The sequence below is a fragment of the Ruditapes philippinarum genome, unplaced genomic scaffold (assembly GCF_026571515.1).
Source record: "Ruditapes philippinarum isolate M1 unplaced genomic scaffold, ASM2657151v2 ctg723_1_1_1_1, whole genome shotgun sequence".
Lineage (NCBI taxonomy): Eukaryota > Metazoa > Mollusca > Bivalvia > Venerida > Veneridae > Ruditapes > Ruditapes philippinarum.
In genome coordinates this window covers 87,321-102,675 of record NW_026866929.1, presented here as the reverse complement: position 1 = coordinate 102,675, position 15,355 = coordinate 87,321, and the positions used below count along the sequence as shown (strand labels likewise).

Sequence of the window (15,355 nt, the reverse complement as noted above, 5' to 3'; positions counted from 1 at the left end):
ACAAACACACGTACAGATGATGTCGTCAAAAAAGATTATGGCCAAACTTGCGATGTAATTTTTGACAATTTTAGAAGATTAATGATAAGAAATATGGCAAATACAATGGATCGCAAAAACAAAACCCATCTTTATGTAAATTTACAAATTAATTAAAATGAACGCCATTAATGTTCGGCTATAATAGTTACAGTGTCAGGGAAATGCTCTTCTGAGTGATACTTGGTATGGTTTTTAATTCACTTATAAACTCAATATTTCACTGATTATCATAAAATAAGACATTTTTACATTTCTACAATTATCAAATCATTTTATGCATCAGGTCGGACGGAGTAAAACCGTTCATACAATTTCCGCTCGGACTTAATAAACTTGCACTTTTCAACAAAAACCGAATGACAATAAATCTTAAATACAAACATTTTGACATTTATTATGTCAAAATATTTTGATTAAGTATCAAGTTGTGAATGTATGGTTAAAGAAATACTGGATCAAAGATACTAAATATGTAACTGGATCAAAAGGGATAAAATGAGACACTATATATACATTGTATATCATAAAATAGTTGTCTTTCTTTGATTTTAGTATCGCGGAAGTTGTCTTTCTTTACTTTGATAACGCGGATTTGTATAAATATTAATCTATATATAAATACATTCAAGTGAATTTACAAAAAAAATATTTTCCATTAATTCTTCTCATGATGATTCAAGCTTTTATATAAATGAGCCGCGTCACGACAAAACCAACATAATGGGTTTGCGACCAGCATGGATCCAGACCAGCCTGCGCATCCGCGCAGTCTGATCAGGATCCATGATGTTCGCTTACAAACCCTATAACAAGTAGTGAAACTGATAGCGAACAGCATGGATCCTGATCAGACTGTGCGGATGCGCAGGCTGGTCTGGATCCATGCTGGTCGCAAACCCATTATGTTGGTTTTGTCGTGACACGGCTCAAATGTTAAACATGAAAAAAGTATCCGTTAAAAAACAAATAACTTTTTATTGATGTTTTAAAGCATCTGTAATCTAAGATATTCTGTTTTAAACATATAAATAATGGATTATTTGGTTAGTACTTACCGAAACTTGGATGGAGAATTTCTTCTTCCAGAGGCATTAGGTTATTGTTAATGAAACTGAAGCTGTCAGGACCGTAACAGCCGCTTGATATATATCAGAAAGTGTTTGAAATTATGTTTTGATATTTTATTAGTTATTAAATTAATTAAATAGACCAAAGAATTTGAAAAATTAAACGATCTCATTGGACAAAAATATAATATCAACGGAAGAAAGTTAAGCGACTTAATAATGCAAAATGACAGCAAATACGAGTATATTCTTCGGACTAACATAGACAAGGCTGGTCATAGACTCTAGATAAAACAGAATAAATTTTCCGCGATAAGTTTCTAAACTCATCGTGAACTTCATATTGTTGAAGCATGCTCGAGTATACCAGGCTTAAACTTAGCAATAGGGCTAAATAAACATTTGTTAATTACATGTGTTTGATATATATACTTTGAATTACAATTACATAAAATAATTCAAGCAAGTAACCATAAGGCAACAAACACCAGCGTTCGTGTTATTAGAGTTGAGGACTTCGTAGGATAGTACCACATTTGAATCCATTTTGGTGTCATATTGAATTGGACAGAATAACCAAGTGTCACGTATTCCTGTGATTAGGCTTTCAGTGGGATTTAACACGATGTTGCATCTGACAGAGTAAAACTAGCGTAGGGTTTTTCACTATACAGGCGATAAGGAAAGAGCTGAGATAATTCTGAGCAGGGTCTTTCTATTTGAAAGGCCCTGCTCTGAGACAATTTGAAAGACAATATAACACTGACAATGCCGTACCTGTATGTGGCTAATACCCATGTTCATGTTTGTACTTACCTGTAGAATTCTAGAACACATGCAATGAACAAAGTGCTGATTGTATCACATTTTATCATATTTTTGTATCCCATCTCTATACAGATTGAAATCAGATGTGTTTGTTGAGAATACAATAGGAAACGAGATCTATACGAGATGACAAGCAATGTAGGTGCATGGATGAGAGTTAGCTGTGGTCATTCTCTCTATTTGTACAGTTCAAGACTTACAGTATTTACGAAAATTCAGTCTCTATAATATCGTGAAGGCAATTGAAACAGGGGCAATGTTGGCGCCTACAGTCTACACGGACAGTATATACAGGTACATAAACGGGCACTTCAATGTTATGTGCTTTCTCTTCAGCAAAGAGCAAGAAACAGCAAACTATCAATTTTGAAATTAATTAGCAAAATATGTCACATATACCATCTCATATGAAGAAATTATCTCACACCTTATAATGCTTAAACAATGACCTTTATTAATGGAACCACGTGATGTTTAAATATAAAACATACTTTTTGGATCCAATCTTATCACTTTAGCCTCGTTCCCATTTCCACAGTCCAAAATTAAATACACCAAATATATTCGTTTCATTTTTTATAAAATACTTTTCCCCATACTATCGTACTCCAGTTACCCCTTTTGGGGGGGGTTTTGATCCCCAATGCTTTGGTCTTTAAGCGCGGCTGGAAGGTAGTCATTTATCTGGTGTAACTCTCCAGGAACGATGGTTAGGAAACTACCCGCCTATATGACTGAAATACTGTTGGGAATAGGCGTAAAATGAAACAAACAAACAAAAGCAAACATACGTAGTAATGTAGACTATTTATCATAGATTCTAGAAAGAGATGTAAGCAGCCTACTTTCTCTGCTTTTGAAGACTTTATATTCATAACCTTTGAGCCTCTTTAGCAATTCCATTTTTTAGGTTTGCCTATTGTTTTCTCACTGATGGCACATGCATTGTTTTACTTGGGGTCCATACGCCGATTTTCATGGAATGGCCAAAATGTGTCACATTGAAGGTTCAATGATAACCGCCGTATGATGCTGAAAGCCAGGAAAGACGGCAAGAAAGCAGTTTTGGTCCGGGATAAGCTCTTTATCAACAATCAGCTGTACGCGCCGCCCCCGGGCGGAACCTCGCCCTATACAGACAGGAGCCCGGGAAAAAAAAGTTGACTTGGAATAATTTTTGTCTTGGAATTTTGAAGGTCAAAAAACCTGTTTAATGACGCCGGTTCCTAAAATTTTGTTTGAAAATTTTGATTTTTCGGGTTTTTTTTCCCGAAAAATGGCAAACGTAAAAATGATTCTTTTTGAAAATCAGATTTGGGTTTATAGTCAGTATTGTTACCTTCGTAACGAAAGTTTTGTGTCTTCTCGGTAGAGGTTTCACGGCTGGTATTTTGTTTATTTATCAAAGGAGACAAACATATGGGAAGCCTGGTATGAATGTTGTAGATATTGATAAATCAGGATAGACGGAATTTTAATGGGGTATAAGTTTTGTACACGCATATTTTTTTTCATTTATCGGTAGCGATGCTTTTATATATGTTTTTTATATATTCCTCCAAATAATTCAGTTTACTTTAATATGAACGAATTGGGGATTTTTGGAAAAGTATTAGAAGAAAAATGTTTCGAAAAATATTCTGAAAATGGTTCGTTTCAAGTTATTAAAGAAAGAGATTTAAATGCTAGAATAGTTAACAGAAACGATTACTTGAATAATGAGTCGAATTTTAATAAATATTTTACATTTTTTATGAATAGAGATATTTGGGAAATATACTTTTTTGGGGATTTGGCCACATAGGTTTTTAAAATGGATGAAGGGTTTTAAACCCGGGGTTATTTAAAAACTTTTAGATTTTTCAAATTATAAAATTAAAATTTTAAATGGGTCGTTGTGGGGGACGTTTGGCCGGGGAATGGGAAGTTTTACAAATTTAAACCAAAACCGGAAATAGCCTGAAAAGACTATTGTTTGCACGTGGATTTTTTTCCTTTTAATTAGAAATTTTTCATTGCAGTTTTATATACATTTTCAAAAAATTCCCGTTACAATTTATTTTTTAAAGAAAAATTGTTTTTTTGAACCCAAAATTGAAAATATTTTTCCGGTTGAAAAGTTTGAATTTTATGTTTAAGAAAAAAACCCTCAAGATTTTAGAAAAATTTTTATGGAATTAAATTTAAAAATTCGTATTAAGAGTAAGGGTGGAATAATATAAAAACTAAATATAGATTTTGATACAGGTATAGATGATATAGCTCAGTGTTTATATGACAATGCTCGTTCTGTTTTTGGTACGAGAAAATTGTACATAGTTTTAAAGAAATAATGAACGTAAAGGTAAAAATCCTTGGTTTAAACAATTGAATGTTGAAAAAGTTTGCAAGAAAAGAATTACGTAATGCAAATAGAAATTATTAAATATGTATGTCTACAGATAATAGAGACTTACTAGTTATAAGGCGAAGAGACGATATAAACAGACAAAACGAAGAGCGATAGTACAATACAAAAATAGACAGAAAGATAAACTTCATAATTTAGCGAAAAATAGTCCTCAAAAATTTTGGTCTGAGATTAAAAACTTAAGTCAAGTAATCCAAAAGGGTCTAAAATAAGTAAAGATCAATTTTATGAACATTTTAAAGATTTGTACGGTGACAGGGATATTTTTACTGATAGGGATGTAGAAGATAATATAAATAATTCGGAATCAGACGATATTTCAGTTGATGAATTAGATGTAGATTTTTCAATTGAAGAAATTGAAAGGGCAATTACTTCTCTTAAAAAAGGCAAAAGTAGTGGGGATGATCTTCTTACACCTGAACTTTTTATAGATTGTAAACACATTATTTCATCATTATTATGTAAATTATTTAACCACATGTATTCAAAATGTATATATCCAGAAAGTTGGACTAAAGGTATTGTGGTGCCTGTACCTAAAAAAAGGTGACCTGACTAATATAAATAATTATAGAGGTATTACCCTTACAAGTATTTTTTTCAAAAGTATTTTCAATCATATTAGATAACAGACTAAAGAAAGTGGTCGCAAAATGTAAATGTATTAGATGAATGTCAATTTGGTTTTAGTAAAGGAAAAAGTACTGTTGATTGCATTTTTGTTTTGAATAGTATTATAAGTAGAATATTGAATTATGAAAAGAAGAAAATGTATATAGCTTTTTGTAAGATTTTTAAAAGGCGTTCGATGTGGTATACAGAAATGGTATATGGTTCAAGTTAATTTCTTATGGTGCATCATCAAAAATTGTAAATATGCTTAAAATCATGTATGAGAATGTAAAAGCATGTGTCAAAGTAAATGGCAGTTTATCTGATTATTTCGACACATATATGGGAGTAAAGCAAGGAGAACCATTATCTCCTCTATTATTTCTGTTTTTTATTAATGATATGCGAATTCAACTTAGCGAAGACACTTTAGATACATTTACTGTTGACGAATTACAGATATTTCTATTGCTATTTGCTGACGATACTGCTTTATTTTCTTACTCTGTGGATGGTTTACAGCATTTGTTAAACAAACTACATCAATACTGTGCAAAGTTGGGTATTATGGTCAATACGAACAAAACTGTAGTAATGCTTTTTAAAAATGGAAATAGGAATGAAAATGTTGATGTATTTTATAAATAATGAGAAATTGAATTTTGTTAAATCATTTACATATCTTGGTGTTACTCTATCTTCAAATGGTAAATTTTATCAAACACAGAAAAGCCTTATCAAAGCAGGCAAACAAAGCACTATATTCATTAAATGCCCTGTTTTGACAAAGTGCAAATGGATATTTCTGAAAAGATAAAATTGTTTGATGCTATGGTATTACCAATTTTAAATTATGGTTCTGAAATTTGGGGCCTTCATAAAGCTCCAGATATTGAGCGTATTCATATCAAGTTTTTTTAAAGCAAATATTAAATGTCGACAACAAACTGTAAATGCAACCGTTTATGGTGAACTAGGTAGATTTCCTTTGTATGTGTATAGAAAAATAAGAATTTTGAAATATTGGCAAAGTTGAAGAATAATCGAGATTCTTTGATTTATAAAGTGTATGAAATGGTAGATGTTAATGGTATTATTGTGAATAGATGGTCTTTGGAAGTTAAAGAACTATTAGATGAACTTGGCTTCTCGTATATGTGGAACTACGTTGATATCTCAAATGGTCAATTGCAACAATTAATACAAAGAGTAAAAGATCAATATATTCAAATGTGGTATAATAGTATACATAGTATGTCAAAATTAGATACATATTGCTTATTTAAAAACGACTTTTCCTCAGAAAAATATCTTATATGTATTAATAATATAAATTACAGGAATGCATTGTGTAGATTTAGATGTTCTGCACATGACTTGTTGATTGAAGAAGGCAGACATCGGAATATTGATAGAAACAATAGAAAATGCACTAAATGTAACATGAATGTGATTGAAAATGAATACCATTTCTTGATGGTATGTCCATATTATAGATCAATAAGAATGGAAAATCTGACAAGATATTACAATTCTTGGCCAAGTATACAGAAATTTAAAAATTTGATGAAATGTGAAAATAAATGTACTCTTAACAAACTTGCAAAATATATCTATCTGGCTAATTGCAAACGTGGAAATGTACAATTAAACGATGAATTTTAGTAACTTTAACGATATATTATACTTTTATACAAATTATATAAAGTACACATTTGTAAATATGTATTTGTCAAGTCGTTACAATATGTACTTACTGTCTTAACTGTATAATTGTCATAAATATTTATTTTATTTTCTCAAAATTGTCTACATGAACTAAATTCTTTAAATACAATTAAACATGTCAATCACCCGGTTTATGAAACACGTATGCACTAATAATTTACATATTAATGTATATCCTGTGCTATAGATTGTATATATAATTTGTTAACAGCTTTTCGAATGTCTTGTTAATATGTTTCACTTTGTGTGATAAATTATGTTATACTTTTCTCATAATTATGTTACTCTTTACCGCCATACATTGTTACAACGTATTGGCGATGAATATGTATATATGTTTGTGCCAAATAAAATGTTTGTTCTGTTCCGTTCTGTTCTGATCACATCTGCGGCTATTTCCAAATTCAAAATTTAACCATTTCATGTTAAATGTTGAATTTTGCACAAATCCAGCGTATTTGCCGTTTTGAACGTTTATTAAAGATCCCGTCTTTCTCTAGGTTTTTAGGGTTTTATTCAATTGACAGAAACTTACTTTGGCCAAAAAATGATGTTTACATGATTGTATACAACAATGCTTTGTAAGGCCACATGTGTCACAAATCACATTCGTCACAATTGTGAAGAATGAGATCACATTCGTCACAAATTTTGTGATGCATGTGATCCAATGTTTTAGACAATCACATTCGTCACGAGTTTAAAATCACAAATGTCACAAATTTGAGATAAATATTGTTTTCTTCAATGCTTTTCACTGAGTCACAAACGTCACAAATTTTTAGGACTTAAATCAATTATTGGAACTAAAACTACAGACATTTTTATCCCCTCCCCGCTGATGAAATCGGGAGTGATGGGACTGTTTTAGCGTGTTCGTCCGCCTGTCAGTCCAGATTTAGTTTCCGCACTATCCGGCCATTGATTAGTTATTATACACTGTATATGGAATCATTTCGTTTCCACGCTATTTTTCAGCAACTTCTGGATGGATATCGATGCTGCAACTTTGTAGGAACCTTCATTCACAAACCAGTTGCACATATAACCAGCATATCTCCATTTCTTTTTAAAAACAGACTTATTGCCCCTTGTTGTTGTTGTTATTTATAAAACACTGTATATAGAACTATTGCTTTTCTGCGCTCTAGGAATTTCAACGAAATTTAGTTTAATATAAAGAGGAGATTGCGCATCTCGAAAAATCTCGACGGGACACTAAAAGGATTTGGTCCGACTTGAGGGTACGGTCGCTTATATGGGCTTTCCGGCGGCGACTTTAGATAAACACATAAACAAACAAACAAGATGTGCATATCATCATCATCATCATCATCATCATCATCAGTATTTCCCGTTTGGCCGTTTAATACAGAGTTATGATCCATAATTTATTATCATTTATTGTTCATAGAAAAGCATTAATTCAACCCTATTCTTCAACAAATCTGCTGAATAATTTAAACAAAACTATGTGGGTACATCTAATACCAAGCGGAGATGTGTATATTGACGGCACTTACCCGAAGTTAAGACCCCTGGTTGCTTAATATTCAGTCAGATAACTTAAGTATTTCATGTCTTCAAATGTTAAATATATCTAATTTTAATTGTGTGGGAACCTTCAATACAAAAAGGGCATGTGCATTATCGCCGTGACCTTGAGTGATATGGGCCCTGATAATTTATGCTTTAACCGACTATTTCCCCGGAGTCTTTATTCGAAATGTATCCTGCAATTGTTTAATTTTCAATCAGTATATGATGCTGTCGGCGGTAAACATTAATTCAGCGAATTTGCTTGCAAGATATTTGAATGACCTCGTGTAATTATAGCTTCGCAAGACCAATCATATTCTACAAGAAATGTAGCAATACCATTACGACAATGCGACAGTTCTATGAAGACAATACAATGCCGACGATACGATATTGCAACAAGTTAGTACGATGGCGATAATGCAATGGTGGTGAAAAGATATTGGTATCGTGATGTCGACATCACAATATCGATTTATTGCATTGTCGCCCTTGTACTATCGCACTGATATAACCACGATTGTCCTTATGATATTCCGTGTATCACATATTGAAAAATAAACTTGTGACATTTGTGATTCGCCTGTTTAAAAATTCTCAATTTTGCTTGTGACGTTTGTGATTGGCATTTTTACCCGATTTTGGTCAATCACATTCGTCACAAAAGTCATTTGTGACGAATGTGATCACATTCGTCACAAATTCATAAAAACTTGTGACGAATGTGATTTGTGACACATGTGGCCTAACAATGCTTTCAGTAGTAAGATCTCTTTGTCAATTATTAACGGGGTCAAAATTTAATGTTACACATTCGACGTTGTTAAACATATCTAACATAGCTATAAGGTTATAAGAAAGAAAGAAAGGGTGCGTTTAAGTAATTTGATAAAAGGTAAATATTATTAAAGTTGTTATTTATCTTTTATGTTATTTGATACTTTAAATCATAAAAACAAATTTACTGTGAAAACGTTTGTATCTGCATACAGGTTAAGTATAAAATGAGCCGCGTCATGACAGACCCTATAACAAGTTAAGAAACTGATAGCGAACAGCATGGATCCTGATCAGACTGCGCGGAAGCGCAGGCTGGTCTGGATCCATGCTGGTCGCAAACGCATTACGTTGGTTTTGTCGTGACGCGGCTCAAATGATTTATTTTAAAATGCATTGTTTATGCGCTCGTACTATTTATATTGGAAATAAAGCATATTTATGTTGGAAATAAATCAAGTAGATATTGACAATTTAATTGTTTATATAAGCATAGTACTTGATTGATGATTGATTTAAGTTTTATAAATCAATTAACCGAGATTATATTTTATACAATATTTAAGATTTGAAATAATAGAGTAATTATGTCGTTTCAGTATGATCATATACAGACAAGTAATTAATAATTGTAAATTAATAACTATATTTGTCGTGGGTTGACTGCAAAACTGTTGTAAATTCTTCTTTATTTCATATCAGTTATTACAGTTAACCCTCGATTTAGTGTCATACCTGACGTAAAATACAAATAGAATACATAACCTTGATTCATTAGTTAACATTTAAGGTAATATATAAAATCACGACAGAACGGCCATTAGGGGAAAGAGCAGAGTGAGACTAAGAAACAGAACGTTTCAATTACAACGCTTGATACTTTATACATCGATCTCTTCGTAATGTTCTTTTGGAATGACACATGTTTACATCTCGCACAGATGGACGGACGGACAACGCAAAAACAACCCCCTCCTCTCTCAATTCCATCGGCCGGAGATGATAGAATAATTTCAAGAAAAAATGCATTATTAAAAATAATTCAGGAGAATGTATTTTAAAAGCTCATGAATTTCGTATATTTAAAGTGTTATTTTTATTTTGTAAATGTATGCGTTAAATGCGTGTAAATAAGGGTGATAAGTCTACAATGCATATAAAGAGTAGGCCTATATATGTTGTAGAGTTGTCCTTCTTGTAAACTAAGTCTGTTCTGTTTTATGTCTGTTTTCTGTATGCGTTTTTATGTTTAATATTTGTAAGTCATGAATATATTAGACTGTAATAAAAGAAAAAAAGAATGAAAGCTGTTGTGTTATTCTCAGACCAGGAAAGCATGTGAAATTCTAACAAAATGAGCTCTTTGGCAATGATATTCATTTAGAAAAGCATAAACAATGTTATTAAGACCAATAAAGTGTATAAATGCAATAAAGTTTTATTATTTATGATGGCCGTAGGTTAATGTTAACATAAATTTTGTACATGAATGAAATTCTAAAAGGAAAATTACTTTAGTAAAATGACAACTAAATGAAATGGCACCTTGGATTTCTATTCAATATTTCAACTCGAAGGCTTCATAAGTAGTTTTTAGCACGCATTTCATCTTTTTTTCCCCAAAAACAACTGTAATCCTTGTTTTGTAAATGCAATAAGTAAAATTTATAGCAGATACAACAAGTGCTATTCAGCTTCTGTCCTCATATCTTTTTTTAACAAATGAAATACAATGGGCGTACACATTCGTTTAACGTTATTACAAAAAAAGAAAGAAAATATTTTTTTAAACAACAGTTTACTATTGGTATACATAAGAAATATAGTATTAATTAACAGAATGTTCATAAAAATGTATAAATAATATAAAAAAAAGCGAAACAATCAATATATACAGCCAACATGCAATATATTGGAGTGAAACATATAGTCAACAATTTAAAAACCATCCATTTTTCGTTTTTTGTCATAGTTGAGGAACTGATATACTGGTGCGGCCATTCTACCATGTGCCTCTACAACAGGCTTCATATCGGCCCGGTACATGTCATCATTAGATGGAGGGGGGTAGTCCTCTTTTGTCACAGGCAGGTTCTGGAACTCTCCACCCACCTGATATACAAAATGTAACATATAATGGTATAGTATTTTTACCAGTCAAAACGTCAAATTATGAGGGGTTCTTTCTTCAGAATTTGTAACGCAGATATAGTTACTGACAACGATGAACTTGATGTAAATACAATGAATATAGAAGGTATTTGTCATTTCGTATAAAATATTGTTCTTCTATAAGAAAAAGCATCAAGACTGACATGCATTTAAGGCTGAATGGGTTAAACTATACTTTTACAATTTCAACAGTTTCACAAAAGAATATGTTTAACAGATACACTAAAATTAGACAGAACAAAGGTTACCTTCAGCATGTCCTTATAATCATACTCTCTAATATCTGGGATGAGAATTATAGCGGCCGTTATACACAGTGTAATGGCGAAGACAGTGAGTCCCATCGACCAGCCGGCGTAATGGAACTCCGGCATATAAGCTAACCACACTATCATACCGATGATGCTGAATACAACTTAAAATACAGAAATATTGTAATTATCAAATATAATTTGTAACCACAGTATAGATTTGAGGACCGTTTGAGTACCATATGGACTGTAAAAACGTTACTTTGTATTGTATATATGTTTCGATTTCGATCATTTAAAATGTGCAAGAAAAGCTCAATTTTGTCACTTGATAAAAGATGTACATGTAATTTGTTATTTGAACAAAATACCACGGTAGTTCACGTAAGTATATAAAGACTATAAAATTGTAGAAACTATATATGGAAATATTTTATGGTGTAAATGCCTGATAGTTTCTAATGTTGTAATAGTGTTATTAAGGTGTGATAAAACAGAACAAAAACAAAGCATTTTTTCTAACAGCGTACCCTACATTAACAGAATCAAAATTACAATTCAATACAGACTTCTTAACAGCAATAATTATGACGGTGTAAGATATTAGATATTAACATTAGAAAAGTTGAGAAGTTGAGAAGATACCTGCACCAAGCACCAGAGATATTATAGCAATGGCCATGCCACGTGTCCTTGACCTTTGAGAACCAACGTAGAATGCAAGGCAAATTGTGGGGACGAAGATTAGTATCAGAGCAATTGATTCCATTCCTCTCACCGCCTTTACATACTCTGAAAATTTAGACACATTAATTTATTATACTAAAGCAACGTATTAAAAAAAAAGGACACGCGAAAAAAAACAACATTATTACCTTCGGCCATTGTGATATTTATTTATTGTAAAACAATATTAACTTAAGAACTAAACATCGAGATAAAGTAAACATTCAATATTAAAGGTTATTACTATAATTGTGCGTTGTGTTTTAATCTGTGAAGTCTAAATCAATCTAGTTAACAAAAATTATGTATAATTCTATAAATGTTTCACATCGGTTGATGTTTTGAAAGATACGTTAGATTAATATTGCTATATTGGTTGATGTTTTGAAAGTTAATTCAGATTAATATTGTTAATCAAATGTTAATTGAAAATATCAATGCAATTGTATATTGTGCATACTTTTCATGTAGCTGTCGGGAATGTCACCGTCGGTACACGGGGCTTTGTACGAGCCTGAACAATCTGTCATCTTCCATAAACCTATACCAAAATTACTCTTATCTCGTGCTGTATTCCTGACATAGATAAAACATACACGCTTGTCATATGAAATGTTTTAAAAGAACATACAAACACAGAAAAAATGTAGCATTGAAATTTTACCCATTGTGAGGGGTCTTTTTTAAGATCTGGCATGGACATTTCCCCCTGAAACGTGTAAAGTGAATATATATAGTAGGTTTGTTGTGATACAAAGTGAAAATTTGAAGTCATGACAACAAAATGTAAATTTAAGTTAACCATTTGGGGGGGGGGGGGGGGGTACGATTCTTGTATAAGAAATGTTGAAAATTATCATAATTCCTACCATTCCTTTTATCATTTTTGATTATGCTACATAACAAAACAATGCACACTCATTTCATGTATCGTTATTCAGAATCCAGTACATTATGTTATATACGGTAGGTGATTTTATCCTGGCAATGGTGGACAATATTACTATGTACTACAACAGTAAGTGAATCTTAAACTTAGGGAAAAGGGTCACAGAAATAACAAAATAGAATAAAGTACATTTGTATTAATAGGTATAAAACTGTTAATACAATATTGGTTCCGATATAAACAAGACATCAAATAAATAAAATGAATGTTAATATAAATATCTTTACAAACCTTGCCATCCAGTAATTGGTACCATAACCTGTACAGTGTAAACTAAAGGCTAAAACCAGCAACAATAACGATAGTTTGGCCCATGTCGAGGCCTCCCCACAAAAAGCCATTTCTTTTTTTCTAATTTTCTATTTAACTTTACGAAAATAATATTTCCAATATCAAAAGTATGAAGAAGAAAAATTGGTGACACGATTATTATTGAAATGTGTCCAAAATAAAAACGAAGACTGAAATACGATAATGTATTAAGATTTCGGTGCTTAGTATTGTTTAAGAAACTTTTTGTCATTGATCACCCAAGAATGATATATAAAGAAATTAATGAACCTTGCTAAAAACAAAAAGTCTCGATAACAATGAAATGGTTGAATTAAGTTCGATTGAACAATTACGTCATTTTTAGACCTCAGTGTGCCGACTTTTTTTAATTTATGTTGTTGTTTCAAAACAAGTAGAAATGTAAAGTTGTAAACTATTATTATGTTTATATAGCACAATATTTTTAATTAAACAACTCAATTGCGACTGCGAAGCGGTGACATATCTACCTCTCAACTCAGGAATCATCGGTTTAAACCTTTATGGCGTCATGACCATGGCAAGTATACTGGTGGACTCCAACGTAATTGATATGCATGTAAGTTGAAATAGGTGCCTTAAATTGGAGATTAAAGAAATTTAGTATATTACGACAAAGTTCTTATAAACCAAATCAGCACAGTTTCTTACTTAAACATGTGCTTTATTTCCGACCGGTATACCCCTGTCCCCACATATCTCACAAATCTGTTAGACACTGGAATAATGTGTCCGTTGGCTCCGGTTAGGACGTGCATTTCCTGTTGTGTTTTTTTTTCCTTTTTTTCTTTTTCTTTTATTTTCTTTTCTGTGGTGGTGGGGTGTAATACGTTGCCTTTATGTGAACGCTCCAAGATAACTTTAACAATACGTTCAATGCATATTTCTGGCTAATCTGCTGGTTAATGTAGCAATTCCTTGTATTAATAATAATCTGATCTATAAATAACATGATTGCGATAATACACCATTTAATAAACTCACAATCATTGATATTTATCCGCGCTAAAAGGGGGACATTTAATATTGATAAATCTGTTAGCTAAAAATCTTTCAAATTTTCTGTATGTAAGAATGTCTGTATATTGTAAAGAGATCGATTATAAGGAACACTATCGTATCCCAGCAGTCGCTTGGTCAATCAATACTCGGAAAGATTTTTCTCAAAGTAACAGCTGCGCATGGAATATCAAGTTGGAATAAGGCTTTTTATTTAGATTAAAAAAGTGACTACGCTGGAATAGTAAGTAAATTATGATCATAGCTTGCTGTTGTTTCTTTTTCAAAATGTAGATTTGATAATCATTTAATTTTATTGATCAACATGTGTGACATTGAATAGCATGAATCAGTGCTGTAGCTCGTGTCACATTATTATGTTGTTGCAGAAATTACAATATCATCAAAATCACGTCTTTATGTTGCTGCAGCCGTCATTTAATTGGTAATCCAAGACCATGTGCTCCCAAAATATATATAGTAAAATACGGAACTTAAAAAAAATTATAATTGATATAATTATAATTATCACTGTAGTGTTAAAGCATATTTCACATACGTCACCATGTTAGGCCTGTATTGACCCTTGCAGCAGACAATTACGCATGCATGTTGTTTAGTAGTGTAATGTTTAGATTTACACTGTAGAAATATAGACGTGCAGAGAAATATAGAAGCTGTGTCCCGAGGTTTGATGAACATTACAAATGCTTGCTGTTACTGTTTGTAAATTATCATCATAGTCATTAAATGCATCGGAAATTCCTAAGAATATTGGTTGATGAACTATATAATGGTAGTTGGATTTTTACAATGCAATATTTATTTTATCATCGCTTGTTTGGTTTAAACATATTTATTTAAGCTCGATTGCGAAACGAGTTCTTGCAAATTATATTAATCATTTCGAGTCCGCTTCCTGGAACCAACCAGTACTGTT

At 31.9% G+C, this 15,355-nt stretch overlaps 1 protein-coding gene across 1 annotated transcript; it reads right to left on the bottom strand.

Annotated features, from left to right (window-relative positions):
- Positions 1-10,785: 10,785 nt before the first annotated feature.
- LOC132734229 (uncharacterized) lies at positions 10,786-13,582 on the bottom strand. Its single transcript, XM_060720933.1, has 5 exons — positions 13,336-13,582; positions 12,616-12,731; positions 12,075-12,221; positions 11,427-11,593; positions 10,786-11,118 (listed from the first exon to the last, which is right to left on the bottom strand). The coding sequence occupies exons 1-5, from the start codon at positions 13,443-13,445 to the stop codon at positions 10,945-10,947; spliced, it is 714 nt and encodes a 237-aa protein (XP_060576916.1). The 5' UTR covers positions 13,446-13,582; the 3' UTR covers positions 10,786-10,944.
- Between the last annotated feature and the right edge of the window lie 1,773 nt (positions 13,583-15,355).